This window comes from Rhincodon typus, chromosome 8 (genome assembly GCF_021869965.1).
Source record: "Rhincodon typus isolate 14 chromosome 8, sRhiTyp1.1, whole genome shotgun sequence".
In the NCBI taxonomy this organism is placed as follows: domain Eukaryota; kingdom Metazoa; phylum Chordata; class Chondrichthyes; order Orectolobiformes; family Rhincodontidae; genus Rhincodon; species Rhincodon typus.
Window position 1 is genome coordinate 35147065 of NC_063339.1, and position 21581 is coordinate 35168645.

Genomic DNA, 21581 nt, shown 5'->3' on the forward strand with positions numbered 1-21581 from the left:
CTTCTGGTTTTGTTTCTGATTTACAGCATCTGCAGTTCTTTTGGTTTTCTTACCATTATTGACTTGGGCTTCTTAATGTTTCCATGGTTGTGATCATATTTAAATTGCACATCATAATTGTTATGACATAGAGGCCATTTGCCCGTCAGGTCCCTGCTGGCTTTCTATAGAGCATGCACACAGTGTCTTTCAGCTGCTACTTCCTAAATATAAAAGGTGTGCCATCCTACTAGGTCACAGGCTAAATTATTTTGTGTTGTAGTCAAGAAAGCTCCAGTTGAGGCCAAAATATTGATTGCTTTCAAGAAGCAGTTAGATATAGCTGTTGGAGCTAAAGGGATCTAAGGGAATGGGGAGAAAGTGGAGAAAGGGTACTGAGTTGGATGACCAGCCATAATCAGTTGAATAGCAGAACTAACTCAAAGGGCCGAATGTTCTACTGCTGCTCCGATTTTCTAAGTTTTATCGTAGATTCCTATTGTGTGTTGATTGTGGTTGGGACTGTTGTTAATTTTAGTGTCTCCAAAGTATGGAAGAGAAAAGAAAAGAGTTCCTGATTGTCATCCAGTGAACCTTATTGGAAATTATATGGAGAGAATTGGAGTCAATTGTAATACCTCCCGTACCATAAAGCCTGCAGACATGTTACTATCCATACTTGTATATAAACAACAATGGATAGAGATTGCAGCTGCCTCTTGAATCTGTCTCATTGATATGTTCCTGCCTTCTGGAGAATTGAGCAGATGAAACTAAGGGAAATGCATTTTTTAAGAATATATTTTAGCAGCATAAAAAAAATTAAGGCAATCATCTGCAGTGTATAGGAACCACTGCCTTAAAAAAGACATAACAGCCAGAAGGAAGGATGTCTCCAGGCTCTTAATCGAGCCTGCCTCAAATAATTGATACGGTCTTTTTTTTAATTTGCAAGAAGGGATTTCCATGATATCTCCCAGATAATTTTATTTTTATATGCTACTAGTCTCCGTACAAGAAACATTTGCTAAATAAATCCAAATGAAGTGCAGCTCTGCTGTTACAAATCATTGCGGAACTTGAGTAAATCTTAAGACTTGCTTACATTGTTTAACTTCTTCAAAGAGTTGCATTTCTTCCTCATTTGAGAAGGCAGTCCCTTAATTATGGCAATTGAATTGTCCTGCTCAGTAGCTGTCACCCTTTCTCAGTCTCACTGAGAAAGGTGATCATCCACTTAGAAAAATGGCCTAATTTCCACAACCTCCCTTAACCCCACTTCAAGAGTGTTCCTCTTTTCTTTTTACCCCTTCCTTTAATTGGTCAAATACTTCTCAGACTCTCAGCAATAACAGTAAAAGAAGTAATGGGAGGTTGGGAGGCAATTGCATTGTTGCTGGATTAGTAATCTAGAGAACTAGGTAATGTTCTGGGGACTAGGTTTGAAACCCACCATGGCAGATAGTGGACTCAAAGCAATCTGACATTAAAAGTCTAATGACCATAAAGCCATTATCGATTATCATAAAAACTCAGATGGTTCACTAATGTCCTTTTAATGTCTTGATGCACTGATCTGCTCTGGTCCACATTTGCATCTAGACCCACAACAACATGGTTGCCTTTTAATTGCCCTCTGAAATGGCTGCCAAGCAAACCATTCAGTTGTAATGAACCACTGAGCACAGCCCAGTCCATCACAAAAACCAGTCTTTCTTCCATTGGCTCCATCACAGTTCCTACTGCCTTGGAAAAGCAACCAACGTAATCAAAGACCCCTTCCACCCCAGTTAGACTCTCTTCCACCCTCTTCCATTGGGCAGAATATACAAATGTTTGAAAACATGTACCATCAGATTTTAGAACAGCTTCTTCACCACTGTAATCAGACTTATGAATGGACCTCTCGTATATTAGAATTGATCTTTCCCTGCACTATCCCTGTAGCTATAGCTCTATATTCTGCATTCTGTTCTATTACCCTAAAATACTTATGTAAGGTATGATTTGCCTGGTTAGCACGAAACACAATACTTCTCATTGTGTCTCAGTGCATGCGACAATAATAATAAATCAAATCAAATCAAATGACTGTCTGAGCACATTACTTTCAGGGTTCTTTCCAGACACTTTTAGGTGTAACATTTGGCCTTGCAAGCCCAATTCAAAGTCTAATAGAAAATACTCTGAAAGCATTAGAATTGTGTCACAGATGTTTCAAACACGTTCCTCTCTCCACAGATCTCTCAGATTAGAGATCACAACTTCTGATTTTGTGGTTTTCTCCAAGCGTTCTTCCTCATCTCCATGTGCAAGAAGTTTTCATTCTTTACCTTCGTTTCTGCCTTAGGCCCCTTATTTCTTTCTGTTCCTACAAGCTTATTGCGTTCATCAAATTTTCCAACGTCGGCTCATTGTCAGTCAGAGATCCTGCTCTTGTTAATGCAGAATGTATTTTTACCCCAGCTGTGTATTTCTGTTTAGCAGTGAAGCTCTGTATCAATTCCATGCTCCAATATTTCACTCTAGCTGAGTATATATGACTGAAAATAATACAATTTCTGATATTTAGTTATTGATGTAGAAAACTACATTTCTTATTTCTGAAAGTGTAAATGTAAGTATAATTGAAAGTTAATTCTGCATATAAGAAAAAAATAACATTTCAAATGAGAGGTCTAATTTAATAGAGGATTGTTGTCATGCGAGTATAAAATAAATGAACTGAAATATCTTTAATCTCTCACGTTTTCAGTGCTGGCAGATTTGGAGCCTGTTTCCTACCAGGACTCTGTAAACAAACTAATGTGAATTTATATGCTTCAAGACCTGGACTTCGACTGTGGAAATCAGATGTCCAAGGGGTTGTTCAGTCAACACTCCTTTTAAAAAGTGTATTTACTTGTGGTGTGAAGCCATTTGAACTGTTACCTCGAGCGAGTTTGTCAGCTGCAAGTAAAGTTGTTATTAAACCAACTGAGAGAAACTTTGGGCTGTTGAAGTGCTTTCTGCACGAAGGATGGGTGCTGAGCTGGAATAAGACCAGTATTTATGTCTTGGATGCAGTTAATCAGGTATGCACTTGGCAAAACAGGTATAATTTAAACAGCCAGATTTCTGTACCATTGTAAAATGAATATTTGCTTGCATGTATTGATCATCATTTATCTTGATTTTAGGCGGAAGTAGTATTCTATAGCAACATGATCCTTGTTGGGTACTACTTGAGAAAAATAAGATTGGAAGTTGAGAGATTTTAAGCAATCAATAGCACAATGTAATACAGTTTTTCTTGATTATTTGAAGTACAGCTAGTAAACAGTTTAACGTTAATGCTGCATAAAGGAGAATAAAGTGCAAAGAGTTTTCAGTATGAAGTCTTCTCTTTTTGCCCACACCCTGCTCTTGTTCATAATTTAAAAGAAAAATTCAGTCTTCCTGTTTTGTTTCCGTTAATTGAGCTTCTGTTTATAATAAGTTGCAGCCTGGCACGTTGTTGAGCCTTAGTTCAAACATGGACAAAAGAGCTGAATTTCAGAGGTGAGGCAAGATTGACTGCCCTTGTCATCAAGATTGCATTTGACTGAGTGTGACATCAAAGAGTCCCAGCAAAACTGAAGTCAGTGGGAGTTGGGCGAAAACTGTTTGCTTGTGGCACAAAGATGGTTGTGATTGTTGGAGGTCAGTCATCTCAGCTCCAAGACATCTCTGTAGAAGTTCCTCAGGGTAGTGTCCAGGGCCTAACCATCTACAACTACTTCATCAATGACCTTCCCTCCATCATAATGTTAGAGAAGTGGATGTTGATTGATGACTAAACAACCTTCAGCACCTATTGGGGCAACTCAGCATGGAAGCATTCCATGTCCAAATGCAGCAGGTCCTGGACAATATCCAGGCTTTGGCTGAGAAGTGGCAAGTAACATTTGCACCACACAAATGTCAGGCCATGACCATCTCCAACAAGAGACAATCTAGCTATCACTCCTTGACATTCAGTGATATTCCCATCACTGAATTCCCTCACTGTTAACATCCTGAGGATTACCATTGGCCAGAAGCTAAACTGGTATAGCTATATGAATACTGTGGCTACATGAGCAGGTCAGAGGCAAGTAATTCACTTCCTGACTCCCCAAAGCCTGTCCACCATCTCCATGTCAGGAGTGTGATAGAATGCTCCCTATTCGTATGGGTGAGTACAGCTTGAAATAATCCAGGACAAAGCAGCCTGCTCGATTGACACCATGTCCTCAAAAGGTCACACCCTCCACCCCCAATGCTCATTAGCAACATGAGTGTCATCTGCAAGATGCACTTCAGAAATTCAAGAAAGATCCATATATAGCATCATCCAAACCTATTACTGTTTACCATCCAGAAGCACAAGGGCAATAGATACATAGGAACACCACTATTGACAAGTTTCCCTCCAAGCCACTCACTATCCTGATTTGGAAATATATATATCACAGTTCCTTCATTGTTGCTGGAAATCCTGAAATTCCCTCTCTTGACATTTGTGGGTCTACCCACAGCAAATAGACTGCAGCAGTTCAAGAAAGCAGCTCACCACTACTTTCTCAAGGGCAACTAGGGATGGGCAATAAATCCTGGCCCAGCCAGCAATATCCACAGCCCACGAGTGAAAAAAAGAGAGTAATGTATTAACAACCGACACCTGATTATTAAATTTAAAATTCTGGGCATTGAAAGAAAAGCATATGATTTGTAATAACTTTTTTTCAATGCAATTTCCCATGACCATATTTCATATTGGAGAATTATGTATGTGGATTTGTCACACTGATTGCATGCTCCTGCCAATGTAAACGCTGTATGAGCATATAATTGGCAAGTTTACAGAGGTAGTCCCCTTTAAAAAATATTGTCGTTAATTTATAATGACATAAAAATAAAAGCAAAATATGTGATTTTAGAATGGGTACTCAACTATATCTGTACTGCCTAATTCAATTTCCCACAGCTCTAAGTCCATTACACCTGAAGAATGCACTTGATCTTAACTTTCAGGTGTAGAGGTGGTGAGGTTAACTGATTAGTTAATATATTTAGCATCTTGCATATGTAACATTTGTTCTGCGTTTGTTTTGTGAATACTTCTACTGGCATAATACTAAGTAAACATTTTGTTATAGGTCTTCCATTTTTGTTTATTGATGGAGGTATCCTGCCACAGGGTGGCACTATCAACCACAATCGGAACTTTTGGTGCCTTTTATGTAGAAAAAAGTGCTCAAGACTTTCACAGCAGTATTTAAAAATAAAATATGGCAATGAGCTCCATAAGGAGATGGTAGGGTGAGTTACCACAGCTTGGAAAGGAGATGAGTTTTAAGGTATGTCTTAGAGGAGGAAAGAAGTAGAGAGATAATGATTTAAGGATGGATTGGGGCAAAGACATCTGAAGGAAAGTTGAAAACTGGGGAGCTCAAGAAGCCAGCATTAGAGAAGTGCTCATATCTTGGAGAGTTGTGGGATTAGAGGATATTACAGAGATAGGGAGGAGGGGTTCATGAAAGATTTTGAAAGCTGGGATGAATTTTTGTTTTCTAAATGAGGTATTGCCTGACTGGGAACCAGGGCAGGTCACAAAGCACAGTTTGATGGACGAGCAGGGCTTAGTGCAAAGAAGCAAACAGCACTTTGATTTCTGATGCTTTTAACTTTAGGTACTCAAAAACCCTTCACAGCTATTTAATTACTTTTAAAGTATGTTATGACGTTGGCAGATATGTCAATCATTGTGTGTGCACTGATAACAGGACAAGCTCATTCATTTTTGGTTTTGTTTGAGGAACACTGGGGGAACTTGTTGCTCCTCTGATATTATCAGATCTTGTTAGGTACCTTATTTTGTAATGCGTTATCTGTCTACCATGGCAAACTGTTTAAAACTGTCAGTAGGAAACAAAGCTAGTATTCTACATTAATGTGAAATTAGAAAATAAGCTAGCCAGCATGATTCCCAGCATGTGTCTTGTTACTCGCTCTAAAAATGGGCTGCCATTTGATGCCTACAGTGGACTCCAAGAACCACTCTAGGAAAGGGGAGTAGGCTAGAGTTCCTTTACTGACTTCCAAGACCTGCTAGGGTTTGGCTATGAAGCCATGCTCCCAAACCAAATATTGTACAAACGATTATACCAAAGCTGTAGTAAGATTAGAGACTGGTTATGCAAGTATCTAAAGGTTGCTGATGGCACTATGTTATGCCTATTGTCCTTGAGGGTAATTAGAGTTGAACAGCAAATACTGCCTTGTGAACTATGCTCACATTCCATGACTGAATGAATAAAAGAGTGAATGTGTTCAGGTAAAAGGGAAGGGGAAAATTGGAAAAGAGAAAAGTGGGGAAAAAGTTCATACCAAATTAAAATTGTAGTTGTAAATGCTATCTGATTTATGTTAAAAATATAAGTTCAAAAAGCTATAAAGGAAATAAACCTAGGAGATAAGACATCCGAAGTTTCCCATTTAACAAAGCAGATTAGTGAAAGGAAAGGAACTAATATAAATCCAGTTATGACTTAAATGAACATTTAAACTTGAGTATAAAACTACAACAAATCACAGAGAAAGAATGCTCAATTGATGAATTTTCTTTCTGTCGAAGGGGAGAACATAAGCATACATGTCTTGGAGAGCTAATCTTGATCACAGGAAGCAATAGAATTTGGGGCTTAGGTGACAACTTCAGAACATCTTACAAATTTTAAATCATATAAGCAGGATACTGAATGAAACAAAGATGTAAATGACAGTGAAGAATAAATTCTTGAAACCCATTTGGACGTCCTATGATAAAAACAACTGCAGGTGCTTCAGGTAGGTCTGACTTTAAGTAGGATCAGAAATACATTACCTGAAGGAGTAAATGCGCAATGCATTTGGAGCACTGCATTGTCATCCTCAGAACCAGATCTTTATATTCACTTCCTATTGATGGAGTGAAAGTTATGAAAGTGTCCTTTTCTATAAAACCTTTCAGGGCCCTATATAGGTTCAGGTGTTCTAACAGCAGAATGCAATAATACTTAGTTTAGTACTAAGTTGTCAATGTTCAGAGGAAATACAATCATTTTCCATATTCTGTCATTATGGTGCATGCTTGGAATATTCATGTTCATAATGAAGTGGATAAAAAACTGATTAATTTAAACTAGCAATTGCAGTCGAAACTTGCTTCACTGTGCTTGTCTTTCAAGTGAGTTTAGACCTGAACCATCATGAAACCAAATTAACTGGCCAGCTGTTTGGGGGTATGTTTTTGAATTATATGGATGTTGACCATATTCATCTGAAAAATTCTAAAAGTGGAAAAACTTACAGGGACCTGTACTGAAATAAGAACAGAAAATGCTGGAAACACTCTGTTTCTCTCCATAGATGCTACCTGAGTTCATGTTTCAGATCTATAATCCTTCATAAAAACTGGGAAAAATTGAAAATGTAATAGAGGGATGAGTTGGCAAAAGCACAAAAAGGAAGGTCGGTGATACAGTGGGAAACAGGTGAGATTAAATGACAATTGTGCAAGGCCAAAGCGAGTGATAATGGGACAAGTGAAAAAAAGTATAAATTGTCTAGTGGAAGTATAAATGGTAGAATGATGAACAGCTGATGCCCAAGAACGAAGAGTAAAACTACAAGCTGCAAAAAGAAAAGGCAGAAAAATGGGCACAGGAGTCATTATCTGAAATTAGTGAACTCAGTGTTGAATCCAGAAGGCAGTAATTTGCCTAAATGAGAAATGAAGTGCTATTGCAAAAATTCATTAGAACACTGTCGGAACTGAGGTCTTGCAGATTGAATGGAGGGGTGCTGCAAAACAGTCACTGGATCTGCAGCATAGTGGCTTAGTGGTCAGCACTGCTGTCTGACAGCACCAGGGACTCGGGTTCAATTTCACCCTGAGGCGACTGTGTAGAGTTTGCACATTCTCCCTGTCTGAGTGGGTTTCCTTTGGGTGCTCTGGTTTCCTCCCACAGTCCATAGATGTGCAGCTTAGGTGGATTGGCCATGTCAAATTGCCCATAGTATCCAGGGACATGCAGGTTAGGGGCATTAGTCATGGGAAATGCAGGGTTACCGGGATAGTGTAGGTGAGTGGGTCTGGTTGGGATGCTCTTTGGAGGGGCAGAAATGACTCAATGGGCCAAATGGCCTGCTTCCACACTGTACGGATTCTGTGATCTGAATTTGGTCTCCAATTTGCAGTAAACTAAATTAAGAGGTCATTATAAATATCTTTTTTTAGTATAGGAGAAGTATTTGAAACCTTGGATGGGGAGACAGGAGGAGGTACAAAGACTTGTGTTGCAACTTGTTCTTGAGGAAAGTGCTATAGGAAGAGTACGTTATGATTGAGTTAGGAGTGGATCAGGGTGAAATTAAGAAAACTGTCTTTTCAGAATGCTGAAAAGGAAGTAAAGGGATAGGTGTGTTTTGTGGTGCCATCATGACAGAAATGGAGGAGGATGATTTGTTGAATAGTTCAGTGGGACAAAAATGTTCCCATTGGTAGGAGAGACTAGGACCCGAGGGCACAGCCTCGGAGTAAAGAGAAGAGCTTTTTAGAACAGAGATAAGGAGAAACTTCTTTAGACAGAGAGTGGTGAATCTGTGGAATTCACTGCCACAGAAGGCTGTGAAGGCCAGGTCATCGCATATATTTAAGACGGAGATAGATAGATAGATTCTTGATTGTCAAGGGGATCAAAGGTTACGGGGAGAAAGTGGGAGAATGGGGTTGGGAAACTTATCAGCCATGATTGAATGACGGACGGGACTCATTGGGCTGAATGGCCTAATTTCTGCTCTTATGGCTTATAGTTCAGTGGGACAGAAACAGACTGAAAAAATAGGTCTACCAGTGAAGTTCTATTCATAGATCTTGGGAAGAAAGTAGAAGTAGGCTAGCTTGGCTTGGGATCTGAGATTTATGTCCGAACAGGGAATATTTTCAAAGGAGAGGAGGTCAGTCATAATCTGGAGACAACAGGTGGACGGCCAATAGTGGGGTCACAGTTCAGGAGAGATAGGATGATCTGTTGACGAATTGCATTCAGCCTCTGCAAGGTGAAACTCAGATCAGCAGACAGTGTGGATGAGAGGCAAGAGGGAGGGTGCAGGTGGTGGTAGAAAACTGAAGATGGAAACGGGCTGTGAAACAGAGAAGTGGGAGGTGTTGGCCTTATCATAAGACTATTAATTCTGACACCCAGGTAATATTCTGGGGATCCAGTTTCGAATCCCAGCATGGCAGATGAAGTTTTAATTCAAAATAAAATTGCCTGGAATTAAGAGTCTGAGCATAATGCTGAACTCTATGACCTAGAAACCATTGTCGATTGTCAGGAAAAACCCATCTGGTTCACTAATGTCCTTCAGGGAAGGTAACTGCTACCCCCTACTGGTCTGACCTACATGTGACTAAAGACCAGAACAATTGCCCTCTGGGAAGGGAAATAAATGCTGGCCTAGTCAGTGATGTCCAGATCCTGTGCATGAATTAATAAAAGAATAGACTGCTGACTAGAGAAGTGGATGAGGAGTTGAATGCAAAGGACGTAGAGCTCAGGATCATGCCAATCTTAATTCATTGCAGTGGTTGTGTTTAGTTGAAGATCTTTTCTAAGGACAGATCATTTGTGGTCAGAGAAGGTCAAGGGGTCTTGTGCTATATTGAGAATTTAGAACACCATTTTTCAAAAGTTACTTTTGTACTTTCAGTGATATTTTACAGAGTTTAAGTGAATTAAACTTTTGTTCTGTTTTGAAAGGATTATTAAGTTTTAACACATTTCTACAGCAAAATATTAAGTTGGGCCATAAATCTTTTAGCCCCTTGGGGACAAGCTGGGAGGCAGGAAGGCTGGCAAAGTGGCATAGGAAATGTCAGAGTAGAATGCTCAACATGCTCCCGTCGTCAGGCCATGTTGCTAACAGTGGGAAAGTTGGCATATTGGTTTCTTGCTGACAGCCCAATTTAGTCACTTCTTTGATCAATTAAGAGCCTCTTCCTGTCTCCAGGATCCCTTATAGGTGAGCCTGACACTGCTTAGGGAGACCATCCACTGAAACAAATCCCCAGTTCCCTTTGCATGCCTGCCTGGTCCCATTGTCCCCTGACAGTACTTCACTTTTTTTTTGAGGCCATTCAGCATTGAGGCATCATCTTCCTGCATCTGTAACTAAGCGCTGGCCAGTGCTAGCATTGGTGCTGCCAAGCTCCTGCACCTTGTGGTGTGGGCTGCCCTGTTTATTTAGACAGTACCCCCAGTGTCACTTCATGCATTGACAGCAGGTGGCTCTCTTGCCTCCCGTTCCATCCCTGGCGATGGAACATTGGCTATCTCCAGAAACCTAAGCTCCAGATGATCCGTTATATCTAAAAATGTTCTGTATTACTCAAAAGATGGAAGTTTGTATAAGTCATGTCAATTAACTAACAACATCACAATTTAATATTTAATACATGACAGAATTGGAAGGGGTCTAATATAATGGCGAGAAGATTTGCTAGAGCTGCTCAGGAGGATTTAAACTAGTAAGGATGGGGGGTGGGGTTTGTCCCATGGAGATAGTGAGGAAGGAGTTCAGTCTGAGAGTAGGACATTTGGGGAAAAGAGCAAGTTGAAATAATATTACTGCAATACTTGGGGAGGATATTCCTGGGAATACGTCCAGGGAAGTTATTTGGGTGGAACTAAGAAAAGTATGATCACCTTATTGGGATTGTACTATAGACCATCCAGTAGTCAGCAGAAAATTGAGAAATAAATTTGTAAGGAGATCTCAGTTATCTGCAAGAATAATAGAGTGGTTATGGTAGGGAATTTTAACTTTCCAAACATAGACTGGGACTGCCATAGTGTTAAGGGCTTGGATGGAGAGAAATTTGTTAAATGTGTACAAGAAAATTTTCTGATTCGGTATGTGGATGAACCTACTAGAAAAGGTGCAAAACATGACCTAATTTTGGGAAATAAGGCAGGGCAGGTGACTGAGCTGTCAGTGGGGGTGCACTTTGGGGCCAGTGACCATAATTCTATTAGTTTTAAAATAACAGTGGAAAAGGATAGACCGGATCTAAAAGTTAAAGTTCTAAATTGGGGGAAGGCCAATTTTGATCGTATTAGGCAAGAACTTTCAAAAGTTGATTGTGGACAGATGTTTGCAGGTAAAGGGACGGCTGGAAAATGTGAAGCCTTCAAAGATGGGATAATGATAGTCCAGAGACAGTATTTTCCTGATAGGGTGAAGGGCAAGGCTGGTAGGTGTAAGGAATGCTGGATGACGAGAGAAATTATGGTTTTGGTCAAGAATAAGAAGGAAGTATATGTCAGGTATAGACAGCAGAGATCGAGTGAATCCCTAAAAGAGTATAAAGGCAATAGGAGTATATTAAAGAGGGAAATGAGGAAGGTAAAAAGGGGACATGAGATGGCTTTAGCAAATAGGGTTAAGGAGAATCCAAAGGGATTCTACAAATACATTAAGGGCAAAAGGGTAACTAGGGAGAAAATAGGCCCCTTAAAAATCAATAAGACTGCTTATGTGTGGAACCGCAGGAGATGGGGGGAGTTACTGAATGAGTATTTTGCATCAGTGTTTACTATGGAGAAGGATACAGAAGATAGAGAACGTAGGAGGAAATAAATAGCGACAACTTGAAAAATATCCATATTACAGAGGAGGAAGTGCTGGATGTCGTAAAATGCATAAAGGTGAATAAATCCCTGGGACCTGATCAGGTGTACGCTAGAGCTCTGTGGGAAGCTAGGGAAGTGATTGCTGGGCCCCTTGTTGAGATATTTGTATCATCGATAGCCGCAGGTAAGTTGGCAGAAGACTGAAGGTTGGCTAATGTGGTGCCACTATTTAAGAAAGGTGGTAAGAAAAAGCCAGGGAACTATGGCTGGATGAGCCTGACCTCGATGGTGGGCAAGTTGTTGGAGGGTATCCTGAGGGACTGAATTTACATGTATTTGGAAAGGCAAGGACTGATTAGGAATAGTCAACATGGCTATGTGTGTGGGAAATCATGTCTCACTAACATGATTTTGAAGAAGTAACGAAGAAGATTGATGAGAGCAGAGTGGTGGATGTGATCTTCGTGGACTTCAGTAAAGCATTCGACAAGGTTCCTCATGGTAGACTGTTTAGCAAGATTAGATCACATGGAATAGAGGGAGAACTAGTCATTTGGAAAGAGAACTGGCTTGACAGTAGAAGACGGAGAGGGGTGGTGGAAGAGGGTTGCTTTTCAGTCTGGATTCCTGTGAACAGCGGTGTGCCACGAGGATTGGTGCTGAATCCGCTGCTTTTCGTCATTTGTATAAATGATTTGGATGTGAATATAGGAGGGATGGTTAGTAGATTTGCAGATGACACCAAAACTGGAGGTGTAGTGGACAACGAAGAAGGTTACCTCAGAGTACAATGGTATCTTGATCAGATGGGCTATGGAGTGGCAGATGGAGTTTAATTTAGATAAATGTGAAGTGGTGCATTTTGGAAAGGCAAATCAGGGCAGGATTCATGCATTTAATGGTAATGTCCTGGAGAGTGTTGCTGAACAAAGAAACCTTGGGTGCAGGTTCATAGTTCCTTGAAAGTGGAGTCCCAGATAGACAGGATAGTGAAGAAAGCATTTGGTATGCTTGCCTTCACTGGCCAGTGCTTTGAGTATAGGAGTTGTGAGGTCATATTGCGGTGTACAGGATATTGGTTAAGCCACTTTTGGAATACTACATGCAATTTTGGTCACCTTGCTATAGGAAGGAAAGGGTTCAGAAAAGATTTACAAGGAAGTTGCCAGGGGTGGAGGGTTTGAGATATAGGGAGAGGCTGATTAGGCTGGGGCTATTTTCCCTGGAGTGTTGGAGGCTGAGGGGTGACCTTATAGAAGTTTATAAATCATGAGGGGCATTGATAAATGGAAGAGCCAAGGAATTTGAATTTGCCAAAACTTTGAATGTATTCAAAATATTGCACTTGGGGCGAATGGGATCAAAGGTTATGGGGAGAAAGCAGGATTAGGATATTGAGTTGGATGATCAGCCATGATCGTGAAGAATGGCAGAGAAGGCTCAAAGAGCTGGATGGCCTCCACCTGCTCCTATCTTCTATGTTTCTATGTCTTTTCCCTGGGACGGGGGTGTCTAAAACTAGAGGGCATATTGTTGAAAGTGAGAGAGGAAAGATATAAAAGGAACTTAAGGGGCAGCTTTTCCATGCAGAGGGTGGTTCATGTATGGAATGAGCTGCCAGAGAAAGTGGTAGAGGCTGATGCAACTATAACAGGCAGGAAGGGTTTAGAGGGATGTGGGCCAAATGCTGACAAATGGGACTAGATTTCACTGTACGAGTTGGACCGAAGGGTCTGTTTCCGTGCTGTACATCTCTTATAACTCTATGACTCTATTTGCAGGCTCTGATTGCTGGACTTGAAGGGCTCAGTGGCATTGTGTCTGTTTCCTGTACAGAAGATGAAATTTTCATGTTGACTGATGACCGTGATATAATTCGAATTTCCAGCAAACCAGAATGTTTCAAGTTAATGGGTAAGATTGCTTAATTAAAAACATCACTTTGGGCTGAATTGGAGAAACCTCCATGTCACATGGCATTGCGGTGGAGATCAGAAACATACCAACTTGAATTTTTTTTAATTCATTAACTGGACGAGGGCATTGCTGGCTAGGCAGCATTTATTGCCTATACCTAATTGTCCAGAGGGCAGTTCAGAGTTAACCACATTGCTGTGGGTCTGGAGTCACATGTAGGCCAGATCAGGTAAGGATGGCAGTTTCCTTCCCTAAAGGACATTAGTGAACCAGATGGGTTTTTCCAACAATCGACAATGGATTCAATGTCATCGTTAGATTCTTAATTCCAGATACTTATTGAATTCAGATTCCACCCTTTGCCATGGTGGAATTCAAACCCGGGTCCCTAGGACATTACCTAGGTCTCTGGATTAACGGTCCAGCAACAATACCACTAGGCTATTGCCTTCCCAATAATGCTTGATCTTTGATTGCTGACCATTGGGAATTGAAGTTGGCCGCTGTATGTATGTGTTATCCAAATAGAGCTTATCTAATGAAGCCCCTTCCTCTGTACTCCTTAATGTAAAGATGTTTCGCTAGCTCGTAAAATATGAATCTTACTGTATTTGCTATTCAATCTCTTTCATAGCTGAAAAGTTTCATGACATTCATGCATGAAATGTGACCACATGGTGTGCACCAAACAGCTATAGATTTCAATGGCCTAAACCAAGTAAAGTTCACAGAGCAGCGAGACAGGTGGGGCCTAACTCAATAGACCCTAATATATTTAAATAAAAGTGCATTCTGCCAAGGAAAGTTTTGGAAAAAGAGTTTATTGGGAGGGGATGGCTAGGAACAAGTTTGAAGGTCAGTCTGTTGCACAATCTGTTAACAATCCAAAAATTGCCACAGTCTTCTGTCAGCTAAGTTGAACTTTTCTTTGTGCATAGCTTTATAGTCCTGTTTTGAGTGTTTTCTAAGTTTGTAAATGTTTACACAAGATAGTATTTGACGTCAAAAGTTTATTTATTGTGATAATCAGTGACCAGGTTGATTTCCACATTACAAGGATTATGTTTGACATGTGCAAATTAGGTTAGGCTTTTGTAAGCCAGAAAATCGTTGACTAAGCCAAAAACGTTTGGGGAACATTTGTAAATGACTCTACTTTTATTTCGTCCTAGTCTTCTGACCCTTGGGCACAATGCACAAACTCCCTCTCAAGCCACTATGTGATGGACTGCCTCAATGACTGTTCACTTTCTGGTCAGTTCACCTTCTTTTAGCAGGGTCTGTGCACGTCTGGTGCCCAAAAACTATAAGCAACTCAACTTTTTATGGACGACTAGCTTCTTCAATCTAGAACTGCCCCCTAGCTTTTCCCCTGAATTCTAATCTTGTTCAGTTACATCGAGCAAATATTGCTGATGGGTTTTTCAAACTCCACTCTCAGCGGTTTGAACTTTTACCACCACATAACTTTTTCTGACCACCTCACCCCCACCCCCACCCCAAAATTCTGAAGGGCTTTTCAGGAATTCTGACCCGAACACTTAGCGGCCTGTCAACTTCTAGATACCTACCTGAATTGTACAGTGCAAAGATAACAAGGTGTAGAGCTGGATGAACACAGCAGGCCAAGCAGCATCAGAGGAGCAGGAAAGCTGACGTTTCAGGCCCAGACCTTTCTTCAGAAATGGGGGAGGGGAAGGGGATTCTGAAATAAATCGGGAGAGAGGGGGAGGCGGATAGAACATCGATAAAGGAGAAGATAGGTGGATAGGAGACAGACAGGTCAAAGAGGCGGGGGTGAGCCTGTAAAGGTGAGTGTAGATGGGGAGTTAGGGAGGGGTTAGGTCAGTCCATGGGGGACAGGTCAAGGGGACAGGATGAGGCGAGTAGGTAGGAGATGGGGGTGGGGCTTGAGGTGGGAGGAGGGGATAGGTGGGAGGAAGGACAGGTTAGGGAGGCGGGGACAAGCTGGGCTGATTTTTGGGATGCGGTTGGGGGAGGGGAGATTTTGAAGCTTGTGAAGTCCACATTGATACCATTTGGGCTGCAGGGTTCCCAAGTGAAATATGAGGTGCTGTTCCCAAGTGAAATGTGAGGTTCTGTTCCTGCAACCTTCGGGCGGCAGTGCAAAGATATCCAGTTGCCGTCAATGTCTTGGTGAGTCCCTTACACAGAACACGTAGTCCTTCCCAGAAGCACAGCTGCAACCAGCAGTGCCCCTGTCTCTCTCTCTCTCTCTCTCTCTCTCTCTCTCTTTTCCACCCCTATTTCTAGGCAGAATTGCATGTAACTGATAGTTTGCAACATTCAAACATAACCCGTGAAATTGCATGAGCTCTGTATGTTTTATTTTCAAAAAAGGATCGATTACATCTTTCCAATCTCTTTAGTCATGCCTAAATTCAAAATGGGTGCAATTGGGAATAAATCACCACCAGTTATCAGTGATTATTGACTGAACAAACAATATAATATATTTTTCTTTGATTTTTGAAATAATAAGTTGCAATTCATTGAACCATCGCTCGTTAGTCCTTTAGTTATGAACGCTTTAACTCTCGTACGTTAAAGCACATTGACCGGAACTGAAAATACAGAGCAGGTTTCAGTGAGAATATTTTTTAATATTAAAAAAAATGTAATTAAAATGTATGTCAGCTGTAGTTCAGTTGGTAGTACTCTTGCTGCAGAGTGAGAACACTTCTGGGTCAAGGCCCACGAAAGAACTTGGGAAGAGAAATCTAGGCCGGCTTTCTACAGCAATACTGAGGGAGTGTCGTACTGTCAGAGGTACATTCAACTCAGGCCCTGTCTGTCCTGTCAAGTAGTCATAAACAATCAAATAATTGATTAAATTTCAAGAAGAATAAGATGTATCCTTTGTCATTTGACCAATAATTATCCACCAGTCAACATTATCTAATATCACATTTCTGTTTGCAAGAACTTACTGTGCTCAAATAAGCTGCTACATTTCCAACAGTACAACAGTGACTACAATTTACAAGGTACCATAATGCACTTTGGGACATCTTGTGATTTTGTAAGGATCAATGTAATTCAATTTTTTTTTAAATACCAAAAATGACTGGAAATTTTGTTACAGCTTTGACAGACCCGAAGTAAAAATAAAATTGAAAGACAATGAGTGTCAGCAACATGGTAACATCTAAGAATGTAGACAGATTCCAACAAAGCAATTTCATAGACAGTTATCTAAAATTGAGGAGAATTGGGTTCATTGTAGTTAATTTACACCCAAAACTCCACATTCTTTTAGGCCAAGTAATTGTTTTGCACCCACAATGGGTGTAAAGATGAGAAAACTCCAAGCTTTTGTGTTCTACAGAATATTGGTATAAAATATTGTTGTGTTGGTTTTGTATTGGCACCATTCACAGCTTGTGAGGGATATTGAATTCTTAGGTGCGATTAATGATTTCCAGATTTGTTGGACAGATGCTGTGAATCCTACACAGAGGAAACTACAGTAAAAAAATTTAATTCACTTTGTTGTAATTTTTGGTGCCGCTTCAAGCATGAGTTTGCCTGATTTTGTTGTGGGGTTCTTGACATACACAGTACCATCAAGCATTCGCATGACCTGGTGTCTGTAGAACCTATTATCATTCATGAACTATCTGGATTCTTATATTGAAGAAATAGCCTGAGCAGGAATTTCTTCTATTCTCATTACTGGTTAAATTTCTGAAAATATGATTTTTTTTTTCTTTGGACTCTTGACAACAGCACATTATTGGAAGACTCATTTTGCTAAGTCTAATCTTTTTAGTTCACGGTGAGACTGATTCTGTGCTTTTGGAGAGCATTAAGGAGCCTTTACCTCACTTGCTTTAGTTTGCTTCAATCCTCCCTGCATCCTGCACATATTACGAACTTCTGTTATAGCCCTTTGGCAAAATATTTACCATATTTGTCTTCTGTATCTCCATTTATTCCTCACTTTGTATCATCGTCATGACTCCAATATTGACAGCAGGTTTACTGAGCTGCCCATGATGGAGCAGAAGTCTGGGATTCCCTCCTTGTGAATTAAGCTCCAAACTTTAGAAAGTGATAGATTCCTTGCCCAGTTTCTTTTTTTTCTGTTTGCTGATCAAACCATTTCCAGCGATAGGTTGTTGTAGTAAAATTGAAATGCAATAGCTGTGTTATTGAAGGTGTATGCATCTAGTATGTGTACATATTACAATTTTGTTAAGCGGTTCCACATTCCTTTTGTGGGCCTTGACCAAGAAATGCTCTCACTCTGCAGCAAGAGTACTACCAACTGAACTACAGCTAACATACATATTAATTACATTTTTTTAATATTTAAAAATATCCTCACCGAGCTTGGTGAGCCAACCAACCACAATATCCACAATCCGAGCTACAAATCTACTCCAAAACCTTAGAAAATATCCTCATGGATATTTTTCAATTCATCTTCTGTGGAAGCAAAGGATGCAGCTATATTGATTTTTGAACATTTTTTTATGTGTGCACATTCATAAATTATGATGAGTCAACAGTGTTCACATCTGTAAAGAGATGTTTTTAGTTTTAGAAACTTCACAGATTTTTAATTTATTTTATTTTGTTCTTTTATCAATTTTGAATTATGAATTATTGACTGATGGACTTTGAGACAGTTTGGGTTAAGAAGAAATGAACAGACTTGGCAAGATAATTTTGTTTGAGAGGCCAAGCCTGGAGGCTAATTGTAGGCTGAGCCTTGAAAAATGGTTCCGACAGACGCCCCCACCCCTCCACCTCCTGCGCAGTCAGCCCAGGAAAAGCTATGTGTTTAAACTGAAAACAGAAATTGGCTATTCATGAGGTCAGTACCTGGGAGTTGGTTCAGTTCTTGCAGATGATCATCCACTCAGCACTTTACTCACACCATTTGTATTATCTTTTGACACTCATAATTACTGGGAATTATCTTGCAATGATCTCTCCGCCTATAAATTCTGTGCCTGTGCGCTTCTCTCCACTTCACCTCATAAAGGAGCAACACTCCGAAAGCTTGTGATTTCAAATAAACCTGTTGGACTATAACCTGGAGATAGTAAGGACTGCCAATGCTGGAGTCAGAGATAACACAGTGTGGAGCTGGAGGAACACAGCAAGCCAGGCAGCATTAGAGGAATAGGAAAGTTGACGTTTTGGATCAGGACCCTTCTTCAGAAAAATGCAGTGGGAGAGAGATCCACTGAGGTCTTTCCGGAGGGAGGAGGATAACTTCTTCAAGGTGGGCATTCCTAGAAGAGGCTTTGCAGTGGGGTTATAACTCACTCAGAGATCGTAAGAACTGCCGATGCTGGAGTCAGAGATAACATAGTGTGAGCTGGAAGAACACAGTAGGCCAGTAAGCATCGGAGGGGTAGGAAAGTTGACGTTTCAGGTTGGGACCCTTCTTTAGAAAAATCTATAACCTGGTGTTGTGTGACTTCTGACTTTGTCCACCCCAGTCCAACACCGCACATCCACATCATGTCTTTTGTACGAATGGGGCAGAAAACAAATGTTTGGGTTTGAAGCACAGATGCTGCTTAAATTTTGTCTCTGCTAATGTTAGTTTATATTTAGTAAGTCTTCTGTTTAAGGCATAAAACTGGTGTCTAGAAATTAATTATCCACAAAATCTGGGCTTGGTTATTCAAAAGTCTGGTTCGGAACTGTTGGAGTGACAATTTTGGGGTCTTCAACAGTTTAATTTTTTTGTGTTGCAAATACAGAGGTGGAAAGTCTGCTTTGGTTCTGTCTCAGTGTCATAACAAATCAGTGTGGAAATCATAAAATCCATGCAGTGGAGAAAAAGACCATTCAGGCCATTGAGTCTGCACCAACCCTCCGAAGAGCATCCCACCCAGACCCACGCCCCTCCCCAACCATAGCCCTGAAACCCCGCATTGTTTTTTATTTTACTATGGCTAACCCACCTAAACCACACATCCCTGGGCATTACCGGACAATTTTTTTTTTAACATGGCCAATCCATCTAACCCACACATCTTTGGACTGTGGGTGGAAACTGGGGCACCCAGAGGAAACCCATTAGAACACAGGAACAATTTTCAGACTTCACACAGTCACCCAAGGCTGGAATCGAACCTCGGTCTCTGGTGCTATGAGGCAGCAGTGCTAACCACTAATACCATATGTACAAAATAATACTAATTAAACTTTTCTCTATGCTTTATTGAATTACCTTTTTAAAAAAAGTTGGAAAAGAAGTTATGAGACCTCTTGCTTAACTGTCTCGCTCTTCTTCTGTGGTATCATTCTCACCAATAATGCTATTGGCACATTAACAGTTTGATACTGAATTTAAATTAATAATCAAATCAGTAAATATAATGTACAGATCTAAAACCACAACAAACTACTAAACAATAGTGATAAGCTTGATTTCAAGGGGATAGGGTTGGTGATTCCTTGTTCTGTGGCCAAGTGCCATAACTTTATACTTGCATTTTTAAAACAACAGAAGAGAAGATATAAAATTATTGGCGTAAACTGGGTTTAGTATTTATGTTTTGTTTCTCTTTGACGCTCTTAGGTTTCTTCTTCATAACCTTTTTTTTAACTTTTTCAAAGGCATGACAATGTAAAGTCAGGTTTCTTCTAGTTAGGAAATCAAGGACTGCCTGGTCTTTCAGGAGTAAAGTTCAGAAACATATTCAAAGGGTAGTAGAAGCTTTTGAATACTTCTGCAAACATGAGCTTTAGCAGTTGTTCATTTTAAATCTGAAATGGTTAGTTTTTTTTAATCCAAAGATAATTTGTGGTTATAGGACGAAGTGAAAGTGAATTAAGACATGTAAATTAGGTTGCAAATAAGCAGAATTATAGCACACACTCAAATGTCTAAATACCCTATTTCTGTTTTGTTGTGGTTCTTGAGTTGCATTCTGTTTTCTTTGTAACTTCCAGCTTCATGTGCGTGTTAATTTGTTAGTACGTATATATGTAAGATAAGTACAAGATTTTATATTCAAACCTCAAATGCACACAGACAATGATAAACTACCAACTTCAGCTTTTTTAAAAAGTTGAACAATTTGACAATGCCTTCAAGGCAAAGAAAGGTGAAAGATTGTTTAAAACACTGTGAATGGAGGCTGTCCTGAATCTCAGATTCTTTTCTCCCTTTTTTTGCAGGACAGTTTCTAAATCTGATGTAAACTTAATGCAGATGTAATTGCTTTTTCAGGTGTGCATTCACAATTAAACTCCCCGCTGGCAGTCAGCCCCAGGGAATCCGTTCAAGAAACAGTGATTGCAACAGACTCAAAAGAAATGCGAAGTGAAAATAAAACTTCAGGAACTGATAAGTTTGAAGCACATCATTCGTTGTCTTCAGAACTTGAGCCAAATTTGAGTTCAAAAAACGAAATGGAAATATATCCCTTGGACGAGACAGGACAAGGAAGATATTCGGAAACAAGTGAGTCGAGGAGCAGAAGCAGTTCTACAAACAGTGGTATTAGTGTTTTTGGCCATGTAACAACTCCAGAACAGCAGATAGAAGCAATTTCCTCACCTGTGGGATTAACAAAGATTTCAGATTCTGCAGAAAGATTCAGAGCAATGAACATGGAAGAATTCAACCAACAGCTCATTGTTGTTCCTGTAAAAAAGAAGAAGAAACGGAAACAAGGTATTTTTTAAAATAACGTTTGGTTTTATGACTTCAGTAATGTAAATTAAGGGATATTTAATTTAAACATGCAACCACCGTTGAAGGCCTGTATGATAATTTGTAAAAACCTGAAGTGATTCTGTTGACATTTAATGACAGCCATCAAATTGGCATGTAACTTTTTAGAATAGAGTTGAAGCTGCTACCTACTCATTTGGACAATTATGAGGGTATATTTCTAAGGTGATTCTGCTTATTAATCTGCTAATTATTATTAAAATTAATGTATTTGACACATTCTCACAACTTTATCATTTTGACGGGATAGACTGGAAATAGTTGAAAGGTCAGTAATT

The 21581-nt window shown here is 40.0% G+C and overlaps 1 protein-coding gene and 1 long non-coding RNA gene across 4 annotated transcripts in view; one reads left to right on the plus strand and one right to left on the minus strand.

The window, feature by feature from the left end:
• tecpr2 (tectonin beta-propeller repeat containing 2) overlaps positions 1-21581 on the plus strand; it is an 85882-nt gene that overhangs the window by 8543 nt on the left and 55758 nt on the right. For all 3 annotated transcript variants that reach the window (XR_007262621.1, XM_048599900.1, XM_048599899.1), the window contains exons 6-8: positions 2735-3053; positions 13439-13571; positions 20797-21243. Coding sequence is in view for 2 of the 3 variants with exons in the window: in XM_048599900.1 (XP_048455857.1) it covers positions 2735-3053; positions 13439-13571; positions 20797-21243 (899 nt within the window). In the remaining variant the exon portion in view is untranslated. The remainder of the gene's footprint in view (positions 1-2734; positions 3054-13438; positions 13572-20796; positions 21244-21581) is intronic.
• Positions 1-21581, minus strand: part of LOC125483678 — a 106557-nt gene that overhangs the window by 3766 nt on the left and 81210 nt on the right. Inside the window, exon 3 of the long non-coding RNA XR_007262622.1 lies at positions 21127-21213. This is a non-coding gene — a long non-coding RNA (uncharacterized LOC125483678). The remainder of the gene's footprint in view (positions 1-21126; positions 21214-21581) is intronic.